This window comes from Pseudophryne corroboree, chromosome 12, assembly GCF_028390025.1.
Source record: "Pseudophryne corroboree isolate aPseCor3 chromosome 12, aPseCor3.hap2, whole genome shotgun sequence".
NCBI classification, from domain to species: Eukaryota; Metazoa; Chordata; class Amphibia; order Anura; family Myobatrachidae; genus Pseudophryne; species Pseudophryne corroboree.
This window is the reverse complement of record NC_086455.1, coordinates 13,645,136-13,658,347: the sequence shown is the minus strand read 5'-3', so window position 1 is coordinate 13,658,347 and position 13,212 is coordinate 13,645,136. Positions and strand designations below refer to the sequence as shown.

The 13,212-nt window shown below is 49.0% G+C and overlaps 1 protein-coding gene across 3 annotated transcripts in view; it reads left to right on the top strand.

Moving 5' to 3' along the window:
- HORMAD1 (HORMA domain containing 1) overlaps positions 1-13,212 on the top strand; it is a 172,129-nt gene that overhangs the window by 128,578 nt on the left and 30,339 nt on the right. For all 3 annotated transcript variants that reach the window (XM_063947039.1, XM_063947038.1, XM_063947037.1), the window contains one exon: positions 8,949-9,026. In XM_063947039.1, coding sequence (XP_063803109.1) covers positions 8,949-9,026 — 78 coding nt within the window. The remainder of the gene's footprint in view (positions 1-8,948; positions 9,027-13,212) is intronic.

Genomic DNA, 13,212 nt, shown 5'->3' with positions numbered 1-13,212 from the left:
TGTGTGAAGTGTGCTGAGAGGAAAATGGCGCACAGCTGCAGTGCTGTGCGCTACCTTTATGAAGACTCAGGAGTCTTCAGCCGCCGATTTTGGACCTCTTCTCTCTTCAGCGTCTGCAAGGGGGCCGGCGGCGCGGCTCCGGTGACCATCCAGGCTGTACCTGTGATCGTCCCTCTGGAGCTAGTGTCCAGTAGCCAAGCAGCAAATCCACTCTGCACGCAGGTGAGTTCACTACTTCTCCCCTAAGTCCCTCGTTGCAGTGATCCTGTTGCCAGCAGGACTCACTGTAAAGTAAAAAACCTAAGCTAAACTTTCTCTAAGCAGCTCTTTAGGAGAGCCACCTAGATTGCACCCTTCTCGTTCGGGCACAAAATCTAACTGGAGTCTGGAGGAGGGTCATAGGGGGAGGAGCCAGTGCACACCACCTGATCTGGTAAAAGCTTTACTTTTTTGTGCCCTGTCTCCTGCGGAGCCGCTATTCCCCATGGTCCTTTCAGGAACCCCAGCATCCACTTAGGACGATAGAGAAAAGTGCATTGTCCATTTCTGCTAGGAGAGGCTTATGGACTCGCCAGTGGACAGGGGATGCAGATTCAAAAAGGCACATGGAAGTTTTGCCTTATAAGGGTGAGGAGTTATTCGGGGATGGTCTCTCAGACCTAGTTTCCACAGCAACTGCTGGGAAGTCAGCATTTTTACCCCATGTTCCCTCACAGCCTAAAAAGGCGCCGTTTTATCAGGTACAGTCCTTTCGGACTCAGAAAAACAGGCGTGGAAAAGGCGGGTCCTTTCTGTCCAGAGGCAGAGGTAGGGGAAAAAGGCTGCAACAAACAGCAGGTTCCCAGGAGCAAAAGTCCTCCCCCGCTTCTTCCAAGTCCGCCGCATGACGGTGGGGCTCCACAGGCGGAGCCAGGTACGGTGGGGGGCCGCCTCAAAAATTTCAGCGATCAGTGGGCTCGCTCACAGGTGGATCCCTGGATCCTGCAAATAGTATCTCAAGGGTACAAACTGGAATTCGAGGCGTCTCCACCCCACCGGTTCCTAAAATCTGCCTTGCCGACAACTCCCTCAGGCAGGGAGGCTGTGCTAGAGGCAATTCACAAGCTGTATTCCCAGCAGGTGATAGTCAAGGTGCCCCTACTTCAACAAGGACGGGGTTACTATTCCACACTGTTTGTGGTCCCGAAACCGGACGGTTCGGTGAGACCCATTTTAAATTTGAAATCCTTGAACACATACATAAAAAAATTCAAGTTCAAGATGGAATCGCTCAGGGCGGGTATTGCAAGCCTGGACGAGGGGGATTACATGGTATCCCTGGACATCAAGGATGCTTACCTGCATGTCCCCATTTACTATCCTCACCAGGAGTACCTCAGATTTGTGGTACAGGATTGCCATTACCAATTCCAGACGCTGCCGTTTGGACTCTCCACGGCACCGAGGGTGTTTACCAAAGTAATGGCGGAAATGATGATACTCCTTCGAAGAAAGGGAGTTTTAATTATCCCGTACTTGGACGATCTCCTAATAAAGGCGAGGTCCAAGGAGCAGTTGTTGGTGGGAGTAGCACTATCTCAGGAGGTGCTACACCAGCACGGTTGGATTCTGAATATTCCAAAATCACAGCTGGTTCCGACGACACGTCTACTGTTCCTGGGTATGATTCTGGATACAGTCCAGAAAAAATGTTTCTCCCGGAGGAGAAAGCCAAGGAGCTGTCATCTCTAGTCAGAGACCTCCTGAAACCGAAACAGGTATCGGTGCATCACTGCACGCGGGTCCTGGGAAAGATGGTGGCTTCTTACGAAGCAATTCCTTTCGGCAGGTTCCATGCCAGAATCTTTCAGTGGGACCTGTTGGACCATTGGTCCGGATCGCATCTTCAGATGCATCGCCAAATAACCCTGTCTCCAAGAACCAGGGTGTCTCTGCTGTGGTGGCTGCAGAGTGCTCATCTTCTAGAGGATTCGCCATACAGGACTGGGTCCTGGTGACCACGGATGCCAGCCTTCGAGGCTGGGGGGCAGTCACACAGGGAAGAAACTTCCAAGGACTATGGTCGAGTCAGGAGACTTCCCTACACATAAATATTCTGGAACTAAGGGCCATTTACAATGCCCTAAGTCAGGCAAAATCCCTGCTTCTACACCAGCCGGTACTGATCCAGTCAGACAACATCACGGCAGTCGCCCATGTAAATCGACAGGGCGGCACAAGAAGCAGGATGGCAATGGCAGAAGCCACAAGGATTCTCCGATGGGCGGAAAATCACGTACTAGCACTGTCAGCAGTGTTCATTCCGGGAGTGGACAACTGGGAAGCAGACTTTCTCAGCAGGCACGACCTCCACCCGGGAGAGTGGGGACTTCATCCAGAAGTCTTCACGCTGATTGTAAATCGATGGGAACGGCCACAGGTGGACATGATGGCGTCCCGCCTAAACAAAAAACTAGAGAGATATTGCGCCAGGTCAAGGGACCCTCAGGCGATAGCTGTGGACGCTCTAGTGACACCGTGGGTGTACCAGTCAGTTTATGTGTTCCCTCCTCTGCCTCTCATACCAAGGGTACTGAGAATAATAAGAAAACGAGGAGTAAGAACAATACTCGTGGTTCCGGATTGGCCAAGATGAGCGTGGTACCCGGAACTTCAAGAGATGATCTCAGAGGACCCATGGCCTTTGCCGCTCAGACAGGACCTGCTGCAGCAGGGGCCCTGTCTGTTCCAAGACTTACCGCGGCTGCGTTTGACGGCATGGCGGTTGAACGCCGGATCCTGAAGGAAAAGGGCATTCCGGAGGAAGTCATTCCTACGCTGATTAAAGCCAGGAAAGATGTAACTGTAAAGCATTATCACCGCATATGGCGGAAATATGTTGCTTGGTGTGAGGCCAAAAAGGCCCCAACAGAGGAATTTCAACTAGGTCGATTTCTGCATTTCCTACAAGCAGGAGTGACTATGGGCCTGAAATTAGGCTCCATTAAGGTACAGATCTCGGCTCTGTCGATTTTCTTCCAGAAAGAACTAGCTTCACTACCTGAAGTTCAGACGTTTGTGAAAGGAGTGCTGCATATTCAGCCCCCGTTTGTGCCTCCAGTGGCACCTTGGGATCTCAACGTGGTGTTGAGTTTCTTAAAATCACATTGGTTTGAGCCACTTAAAACCGTGGATCTAAAATATCTCACGTGGAAAGTGGTCATGTTATTGGCCTTGGCTTCAGCCAGGCGTGTGTCAGAATTGGCAGCTTTGTCATGTAAAAGCCCTTATCTGATTTTCCATATGGATAGGGCAGAATTGAGGACTCGTCCCCAGTTTCTCCCTAAGGTGGTATCAGCTTTTCACTTGAACCAACCTATTGTGGTGCCTGCGGCTACTAGGGACTTGGAGGATTCGAAGTTGCTGGATGTAGTCAGGGCCTTGAAAATGTATGTTTCCAGGACGGCTGGAGTCAGGAAAACTGACTCGCTATTTATCCTGTATGCACCCAACAAGCTGGGTGCTCCTGCTTCTAAGCAGACTATTGCTCGCTGGATTTGTAGCACAATTCAGCTGGCGCATTCTGCGGCTGGACTGCCGCATCCTAAATCAGTAAAAGCCCATTCCACAAGGAAGGTGGGCTCATCTTGGGCGGCTGCCCGAGGGGTCTCGGCTTTACAACTTTGCCGAGCTGCAACTTGGTCAGGGGCAAACACGTTTGCAAAATTCTACAAATTTGATACCCTGGCTGAGGAGGACCTTGAGTTCTCTCATTCGGTGCTGCAGAGTCATACGCACTCTCCCGCCCGTTTGGGAGCTTTGGTATAATCCCCATGGTCCTTTCGGAGTTCCCAGCATCCACTAGGACGTCAGAGAAAATAAAATTTTACTCACCGGTAAATCTATTTCTCGTAGTCCGTAGTGGATGCTGGGCGCCCGTCCCAAGTGCGGATTGTCTGCAATACTTGTACATAGTTATTGTTAACTAAAGGGTTATTGTTGAGCCATCTGTTGAGAGGCTCAGTTGTTTTCATACTGTTAAACTGGGTATAGTATCACGAGTTATATGGTGTGATTGGTGTGGCTGGTAAGAGTCTTACCCGGGATTCAAAATCCTTCCTTATTATGTCAGCTCGTCCAGGCACAGTGTCCTAACTGAGGCTTGGAGGAGGGTCATAGTGGGAGGAGCCAGTGCACACCAGGTGACCTAAAAGCTTTCTTTAGTTGTGACCAGTCTCCTGCGGAGCCGCTATTCCCCATGGTCCTTTCGGAGTTCCCAGCATCCACTACGGACTACGAGAAATAGATTTACCGGTGAGTAAAATCTTATTAACGTGCTCTACCTGGTGCAATGTATATAACGTGCTCTACCGGGCGCATTGTGTATAACGAGCTCTACTGGGCGCAATGTGTATAATAATGCGCTCTACCTGGCGCAATGTGTATAAAGTGCTCTACCTGGCATAATGTGTATAACGTGCTCTGCCTGGCGCAATGTGTATAACGTGTTCTACCTGGCGCAATGTGTATAATGTGCTCTACTTGGAGCAAAGTATAGAGCGAGCTGTACCTGGAGCAAAGTGTATAACGTGCTGTACCTGGTGCAATATGTATAATGTGCTCTACCTGGTGCAAGATGTATAACGTGCTCTACCTGGCGTAGTGTGTATAGGAGGTTCTACCTGGTGCAATCTGTATAAGCGGCACTACTGTGTGGTGTAATGTCAATTGGCACTAATATGTGGCCACGCCCCTTCCCCATGAAGCCACGCCCCTCAAATTTTACGACGCGCCTTCTGCGCGCACTGCCTTTACTTTGTGGTCTGGTAAGGTGGAACACCAATTCACTTTCTGCCTAAGGGCACCAAAATGTCTAGTTACAGCTCTGGTGCAGGGTGTCCTGCATGCTACACAGCCCAGCAGCACTGTCACCCCATCCCCCCGCCTTGCAACACTTTTGTAGTGTCCAAACAAGATTAAGATTAATAAGAACCTTCATTCCGATGGGACCCAGAAAAAGACCGGTAGGACCCCAATTTTTGAAAGTGAGGGGTCCCTGGGACCCACTTTTTTTTTTGATCAGCGCGATCACTGAGAGAGGTACTCAATATCCCAGATAAAGAAGCAGAACCGACAGAGGAATTGCTTTTCAATGTGAAACCAAAGTCTTCTGCAACCTTCCCAGTTTCTAAGGAATTAGATTCCCTGGCTAAGGCAGCATGGTTAAATCCTGACAAAAAAATGTATTACCCCTAAACGGATGCGAAATTAATTTCCTTTCCCTACAGAGGATAGAAAAATCTGGGAAAAGTGGATATCTCAGGCAACTGCAGGTAAATCTACATATCTGCCGTCTGCTATGTCACCTACTAGACGAACCTATCCTGGACACTCTCTGCAGTCCTTTCGGGTGGCCAGATTCAGAGGCAAAGCCTCCAATGCTGCTAGAGGAACTCGCGGTAAGTCCCGTAAACCAACTGCTACAGGAACTTCGGACCAGACCTCAGGATCCACTTCCACGAAGCTCTTTGCGTGACGGTTGGCCCCAGCAGCAAGGCAACTTTCAGGTAGGTGCTCGGCTTCAACACTTCGCCCACATATGGGCAGAGTCCTCATAGCCCAAGGATACCGGCTGTAATTCCAGGAACTCTTTCCTCAGATTCTTCCGGTCGGGCTTACCAGCTTCACCGGTGGCAAGAGTTTCCTTACAGGAGATGGTGCAGAAACTGATTTCTACAGGATTTACTGTTCCGGTACCTCTTCCACTGCATACAAAGTGGTCTTACTCAAGTCTCTTTGTAATCCCGAAGCCAGACAGCTCTGTACGGCCGATCTTGAACCTCAAATCCCTGAACCCTTATCTTCGAGTGTTCAAATTCAAGATGGAATCACTAAGAGCAATGATAACAAGTCTGGAGGAGGGGGAGTTTCTGTTGTTCCTGGATATCAAGGATGCATACCTGCATATCCCAATTTGGCCCCCTCACCAAGCGTTCTTCAGGTTCGCAGTACTGGACCAACATTTCTAGTTTCAGGCCTTATCCTTTGGTCTCTCCACAGCCCCAAGGGTATTCACAAAGGTCATGGCGGAGATGATGCTACAATTGCGCATGATGGGTGTCAACATAATCCCGTACCTGGACGATCTCCTGATAAAGGCGGTGTCCCGGGAACAGCTGCTGCACAGTATCGACTTGACTATTCGTCTGCTTACAGATCACGGATGGATACTCAATTTCCAGAAATCTCACCTGGAACCGTCTCAGAGAATTCAGTTCCTGGCAATGATCCTGGAGACAGTGTCTCAGAAGGTTTACCTTCCAATGGACAAAGCTTTGGCTATTCAGTCTATGGTCTGTTTCTTCCAGAAACAACTGAAGTACAGACCTTCCTAAAGGGGGTTATGCACATTCAACCCTTTGTTCCTCCCAAGGCTCCATGGGACCTCAATGTGGTCTTGACCTTTCTCCAGTCGGATTGGTTTGAACCCTAACATAGGGTAGACTTAAAATACCTAACGTGGAAAACTGTTATGCTGCTAGCCTTGGCTTCTGCTTGACGTGTGTCAGAATTGGGGGCTTGTCCTGTAAGAGCCCGTACTTGATATTTCATGAGGATAGGGCGGAGCTCAGAACTCGCCCACTTTTTTTGCCGAAAGTGGTGTCGGCCTTCCACGTAAATCAACCAATTGTGGTTCTGGTATTATCCAACACTTCCGTTGTTCCAAAGTCCCTGGATGTAGTGAGGGCTTTGAGGATTTATATAAAAAGGACTGCTCGCCACAGAAAGTCTGACTCGCCTTTCGTCCTTTATGATGCTACAAAAAATGGACGCCCAGCGTCTAAGTATCCCCTAGGACATTAGAGAAAATGGAAATTTGATACCTGCCGGTAATTCCTTTTCTCGTAGTCCATAGTGGATACCGGGCGCCCGCCTCAGTGCTTTGTTTCCTGTGTACATGGTTGTAAGAGTTCTTGGTTGGGTTTGCTGTTGCTTTCCCTGTTCAATGTTTGGTTAGCGTTGCTACCCTTCTTGTAGTTAGCGTTGCTTTCCCTTATTGTGGTTAGCAGTGCCGTTTCTAGCGGCGGTCGGGCCGTGCAACCGCACGGGGCGCCCGCCGCGGCACTTTGTGACTCCTTATCTCCCTCTTCCCGAGCGCTCCTGCTTGGGGGGCGGAGTTTCGCGGAATGACGCGTTTGCGTCGTGACGTCACGACGCAAACACGTCATTCCGCGAAGCCCCGCCCCCCGAGCAGGAGCGCTCGGGGAGAGGGAGGAGAGGAGATAAGCCTGAAAGGAGGAGGCGGCCGGCGCGAGGGACGTGAGTCGGCGGGACCCGAAGAGCGGGAAGATGTAAGTATTATCTCTATCTCTCTCTCTCTCCCCCTTCCTTCCCCCCCACTTGACACCTGCCTGCCGCACTGTGTAAAATGGGGATACCTGCCTGCCGCACTGTGTAAAATGGGAATATCTGCCTGCCGCACTGTGTAAAATGGGGGCACCTGCCTGCGTACTGTGTAAAATGGGGACACCTGCCTGCCGCGCTGTGTAAAATGGGGACACCTGCCTGCCGCACTGTGTAAAATGGGGACATCTGCCTGCCGCACTGTGTAAAATGGGGGCACCTGCCTGCGTACTGTGAAAAATGGGAATACCTGCCTGCCGCGCTGTGTAAAATGGGGACACCTGCCTGCCGCGCTGTGTAAAATGGGGGCACCTGCCTGCGTACTGTGTAAAATGGGGATATCTGCCTGCCGTACTGTGTAAAATGGGGATACCTGCCTGCGTACTGTGTAAAATGGGGATATCTGCCTGCCGTACTGTGTAAAATGGGGACACCTGCCTGCCGCGCTGTGTAAAATGGGGACACCTGCCTGCCGCACTGTGTAAAATGGGGATACCTGCCTGCCGAACTGTGTAAAATGGGGATACCTGCCTGCCGAACTGTGTAAAATGGGGATATCTGCCTGCCGTACTGTGTAAAATGGGGGCACGTGCCTGCCGCGCTGTGTAAAATGGGGATACCTGCCTGCCGCACTTTGTAAAATGGGGATACCTGCCTGCCGCACTTTGTAAAATGGGGGCACCTGCCTGCGTACTGTGTAAAATGGGGATATCTGCCTGCCGTACTGTGTAAAATGGGGATACCTGCCTGCCGCACTGTGTAAAATGGGGACACCTGCCTGCGTACTGTGTCAAATGGGGATATCTGCCTACCGTACTGTGTAAAATGGGGATACCTGCCTGCCGCACTGTGTAAAATGGGGACACCTGCCTGCCGCACTTTGTAAAATGGGGACACCTGCCTGCCGCGCTGTGTAAAATGGGGACACCTGCCTGCCGCGCTGTGTAATATGGGGACACTTGCCTGCTGTAATGTGTAAAAAGGGGACTTTTTTATTTTTATTTCCCCCCCCCTGTGGTGGGTGTGATGATATCAGACGAGGCCACGCCCACTTTAATGAGACCACGCCTATTTTAATCAGGCCACACACCCTTGTCGGGAGCGCGCGCGCCTTCGGCACGCACATGCCTTTTCTTTTTATGGCTATATGGGGGGGGGCACGCAATATTTTTTTATAGCAATGGGGGGGCGCAGTTTGAAATCTCGCACTGGGAGCCAAATTGTCTAGAAACGGCCCTGGTGGTTAGCTGTGCTATCTTGGTTGTTATTGTGTGTTGGTTCATCACCTCACCGCTTTGTGTTTTATCCTTCTCTCAAAGTATGTCTGTCTCCTCGGGCACAGTTTCCTAGACTGAGTCTGCTAGGAGGGGCATAGAAGGGAGGAGCTAGTACACACTATTCATTTATTTAATGTGCCAGGCTCCAATGGAACTGATCAATATCCCAGGGTAATCTTCAATTCCCAGTATCCACTGCGGACTTCGAGAAAAGGAATTACTGGTAGGTACTGTATCAAATTCCTATTTTAACTAATATAAAAATGACCCTTTGTTTCCTTGTTTTAGACTGAGACAATGCAGGTGAACCCAAGCGCAGCTATCAGTGGACGCCAAACCAGGAGTGTACGGGTTATTTCAGACATGGTTAGTGAAGACCATTCATTCATTCATTCATTCTTTCATTCATTCATTCATTCATTCATTCATTCATTCATTCAAGTATATGTGGAGATTATTAAGTATTCCCACAGCTGTCTTTATTTTATGTGAGGTGTATGAATAAACAAAAGAGTGAGTATAAATTAGCAGCTCATTTAATGTCCCTGTATGCGCACAGGTGTGCACCATGGCTACTGCAGAGCTGCTTAATGTGTTTTATGGGCCCTACACACAGGGCGATATCAACGTTCTCATTCATTAATGAACAAGAAATCGTTCCTATCGCTCAGTGTGTAAGCACCATGATTGGACGACGCGCGGCCCCGCGGTCGTTCATCATTGGTTTTCTGTCGTTTTGCAATGCAAGCCAATTTGGACATTATCGAGATCGATCATCGTCCAAATTGGTGCCGTCGCGCAGTGTGTAGGGCGCATATGTCATATTCAGAGTTGTACATTTTTGGGTCATTCAGGTTTGTTAGCAAATCAAAAAAGCACACTAATGGGCAAAACCGTGTGCAGTGCAGGGGGGGGGCAGATGTAACATGTGCAGAGAGGTAGATTTGGGTGGGGTGTGTTCAAACTGAAATCTGAATTGCAGTGTAAAAATAAAGCAGCCAGTATTTACCCTGCACAGAAACAATATAACCCACCCAAATCTAACTCTCTCTGTCAGAGGTTCTGCAGCTTCTCTACAGCCTACTTCAGCTATCATACAGCCTCAGAATCTGTGCTGTTGGCTTTAAAGCTACTCTCCGGGAAGGTCCGGGAGACTCACGTTATATCAGGCAGTCCCCGATAAAAACGCTAATAAAAATATATATTTTTAAAACCACTTGAGTTTGATGTCATTATTTAAGGATTTACATTTCATAAAAGAGTTTTATTTCGGCTTAGAACATTTTCTGTACCTTTAGTTCCTTTTAAACATTGTCTATATCAGTTAATCATATTGTAACTTTATATCTCTATCCATGTATTATTATGTTTCTGCATGCCTAGGCATAATAGAGATACATTCATGTATTCCCATTCCTAGACCTGCAAATCCGTTTGCAACTCACTCACCATCGAATGATTTTTCCAGTCTGTGGGTAGCTCAGGACTTACTCCTACAGTGCGAAAGAAACATACTGATCATTTCGGAGCTGACGTTACACAACCTCCCTGAAAACACTTGAACGCCCGAGTTTTTCCTGACACTCCCAGAAATTGACCAGTTTCCATCCCAAAACGTCCGTTTCTTGTCAATCAACCCAACAATAAAAAAACCCGCAGATTTATTTTGCAGTTTGGCCTCGCGCCTGCGCATTACGATCTGTGCGCAGACGTTCGATAATAGGCTGCCTTGCAATTTCACACAACAGCGATCGGGTCTGAATTAGGCCCTCATTCCGAGTTGATCGCTAGCTGCCGTTGTTCGCTGCGTAGCGATCATTTAAAAAACCGGCAAAGCTACGCATGCGTATGAGCCGCAATGCGCTCGTAGGGTGTACGAGTACAAAGAGCATCGTAGTTTTGCACTGCTTCTAGCGACGATTCCATTCGCACAGCCGATCGCAAGGAGATTGACAGGACGAGGGCGTTCATGGTTGTCAACTGACCGTTTTCTGGGAGTGTTTGGAAAAACGCAGGCGTGTCCAGGCGTTTGCAGGGCGAGTTTCTGACGTCAATTCCGGGACCTTCGTCACAGCAATCATCGCACAGAATAAGTAACCACAGGGCTGGTCTTGTTTTGCACAAAATGTTTTTGTACCGCTCGGCTGCACAGGCGTTCGCACTCTTGCAAAGTGAAAATACACTCCCCTGTGGGCGGCGACTATGCGTTTGCACGGCTGCTAAAAGTAGCTAGCGAGCGATCAACTCGGAATGACCCCCTTAGGGTCTAAATCTACAGACTATATTGCAGAAATTGCATCGGGCCTGCAAGTTGCAGGCTATTTCATTTGGGTCCTTATCCTGTTTTTCATGAGCATAGGGCTGTTTTTATTGCAATGCCGTATTTCCAGTCTAAAGTTGTTTCAAAGTGTCATTCAGGATATTGTGATTCTACCTTTGGTGTTTGATCAGTCTATGGAGGAAGTAATATCTCTTGATTTATTGGATGTAGCTAGGGCGTTGCAGGTATACCTTTTGATTGATGCCCACAAAAGAGCTTGGCCTGCTTCAGAACAGGTGAAAGCTACTCTGATTCATCCCTTTGCTGATTCAGTGAAAGTATGTGGGCAGCGTGACCCAGTGTATTGGCTGAGCATCTGTGTGACAGATCTTCTATGCGCACTTTTTTTAAAGTTTCACCGTTTTGGTCAGTGTACTGCAACTCTGAGCTCGATTCTGTTAAATCCAGTACTCTGAATCCTCCGGAGACACTGTAGATGTCATTCTCATCAGACACATCTTTGGCCACATTACTGTATAGCCGTATTATCTTATTCTAATGCAGCCATCTGCTCCTAAATGCTGACTGTCTGTCTTCATGTGGGTTGGGGTCAACCCATCAATTTTTTTCTCTCTAACGTCCTAGAGGATGCTGGGACTCCGTAAGGACCATGGGGATAGACGGGCTCCGCAGGAGACATGGGCACTTTAAGAAAGACTTTGACTCTGGGTGTGCACTGGCTCCTCCCTCTATGCCCCTCCTCCAGACCTCAGTTTGATACTGTGTCCAGAGGAGCTGGGTGCATTTCAGGAGCTCTCCTGAGTTTCCTGTAAGAAAGCATTTTTGTTAGGTTTTTTATTTTTTTGCATCGAGGGACTGAGGAGAGAGAAACAGAACCACTTCTCTGAGTTTCAGGGCTCTGTTTTTTAGGCTACTGGACACCATTAGCTCCAGAGGGATCGGTATGCAGGTCTCACCCTCGCCGTCCGTCCTCCTCGCAGAGCCGGTAGATAGAAGCCGGGTGAGTATGTGAGGAAAAGATCATCACAGGCGGCAGAAGACTTCAGATTCTTCACAGAGGTAACGCACAGCACTGCAGCTGTGCGCCATTTCTCCCATTCACCCACACACTCCGGTCACTGTAAGGGTGCAGGGCGCAGGGGGGGGCGCCCTGGGCAGCAATTTAAACCTCTTCTATGGCATATAAGTGTATATACATGTACAGCTGGGCACTGTACATGTATATAGAGAGCCCCCGCCATGATTTTAGTTATTTTGAGCAGGACAGAAGCCCGCCGCCGAGGGGGCGGGGCTTCTTCCACAGCACTCACCAGCGCCATTTTTTCTCCACAGCACCGCTGAGAGGAAGCTCCCCGGACTCTCCCCTGCTTGACACACGGTGATAGAGGGTTTTTAAGTAGAGGGGGGGCACATATTTGGCGCAAATACATATTACAAAGCGCTACTGGGTGAACATACTGTGTTTTTCCTGGGTTATATAGCGCTGGGGTGTGTGCTGGCATACTCTCTCTCTCTCTGTCTCTCCAAAGGGCCTGGTGGGGAACCTGTCTTCAGAAAAGGGCTTCCCTGTGTGTGTGCGGTGTGTCGGTACGCGTGTGTCGACATGTCTGAGATTGAAGGCTCATCTAAGGAGGAGGGGGAGTGTATGAATGCTAGGTCTCCATTAGCAGTGCCGACACCTGACTGGATGGATATGTGGAATGTTTTGAGTGCAAATGTTAATTTATTGCACAAAAGATTAGACAAAGCTGAAGCTGGGTTAGTCAGGGAGTCAACCCATACCTGTCCCAATGTCGCCTGGACCTTCGGGGTCTCAGAAGCGCCCACTATCCCAAATAGTTGACACAGATACCGACACGGACTCAGACTCCAGTGTCAACTGCGAAGATGCAAAATTGCAGCCAAGGGTGGCTAAATGTATTCGATATATGATTATCGCTATAAAAGATGTTTTGCATATCACTGAGGAACCCCCTGTCTCTGACACGAGGGTACACATGTATAAGGGAAAGAAACCTGAGGTCACCTTTCCCTCCTCACATGAGCTGAACAAATTATGCGAAAAAGCGTGGGAAACTCCAGACAAAAAACTGCATATTCCCAAAAGGATTCTTATAGCGTATCCTTTCCAGTCACAGGACAGAATACGGTGGGAATTTTCCCCTAGGGTGGACAAAGTTTTGACACGCTTATCAAAAAAGATAGCGCTTCCATCCCAAGATACGGCTACACTCAAGGATCCTGTGGACCGCAAGCAGGAGGTTACCTTGA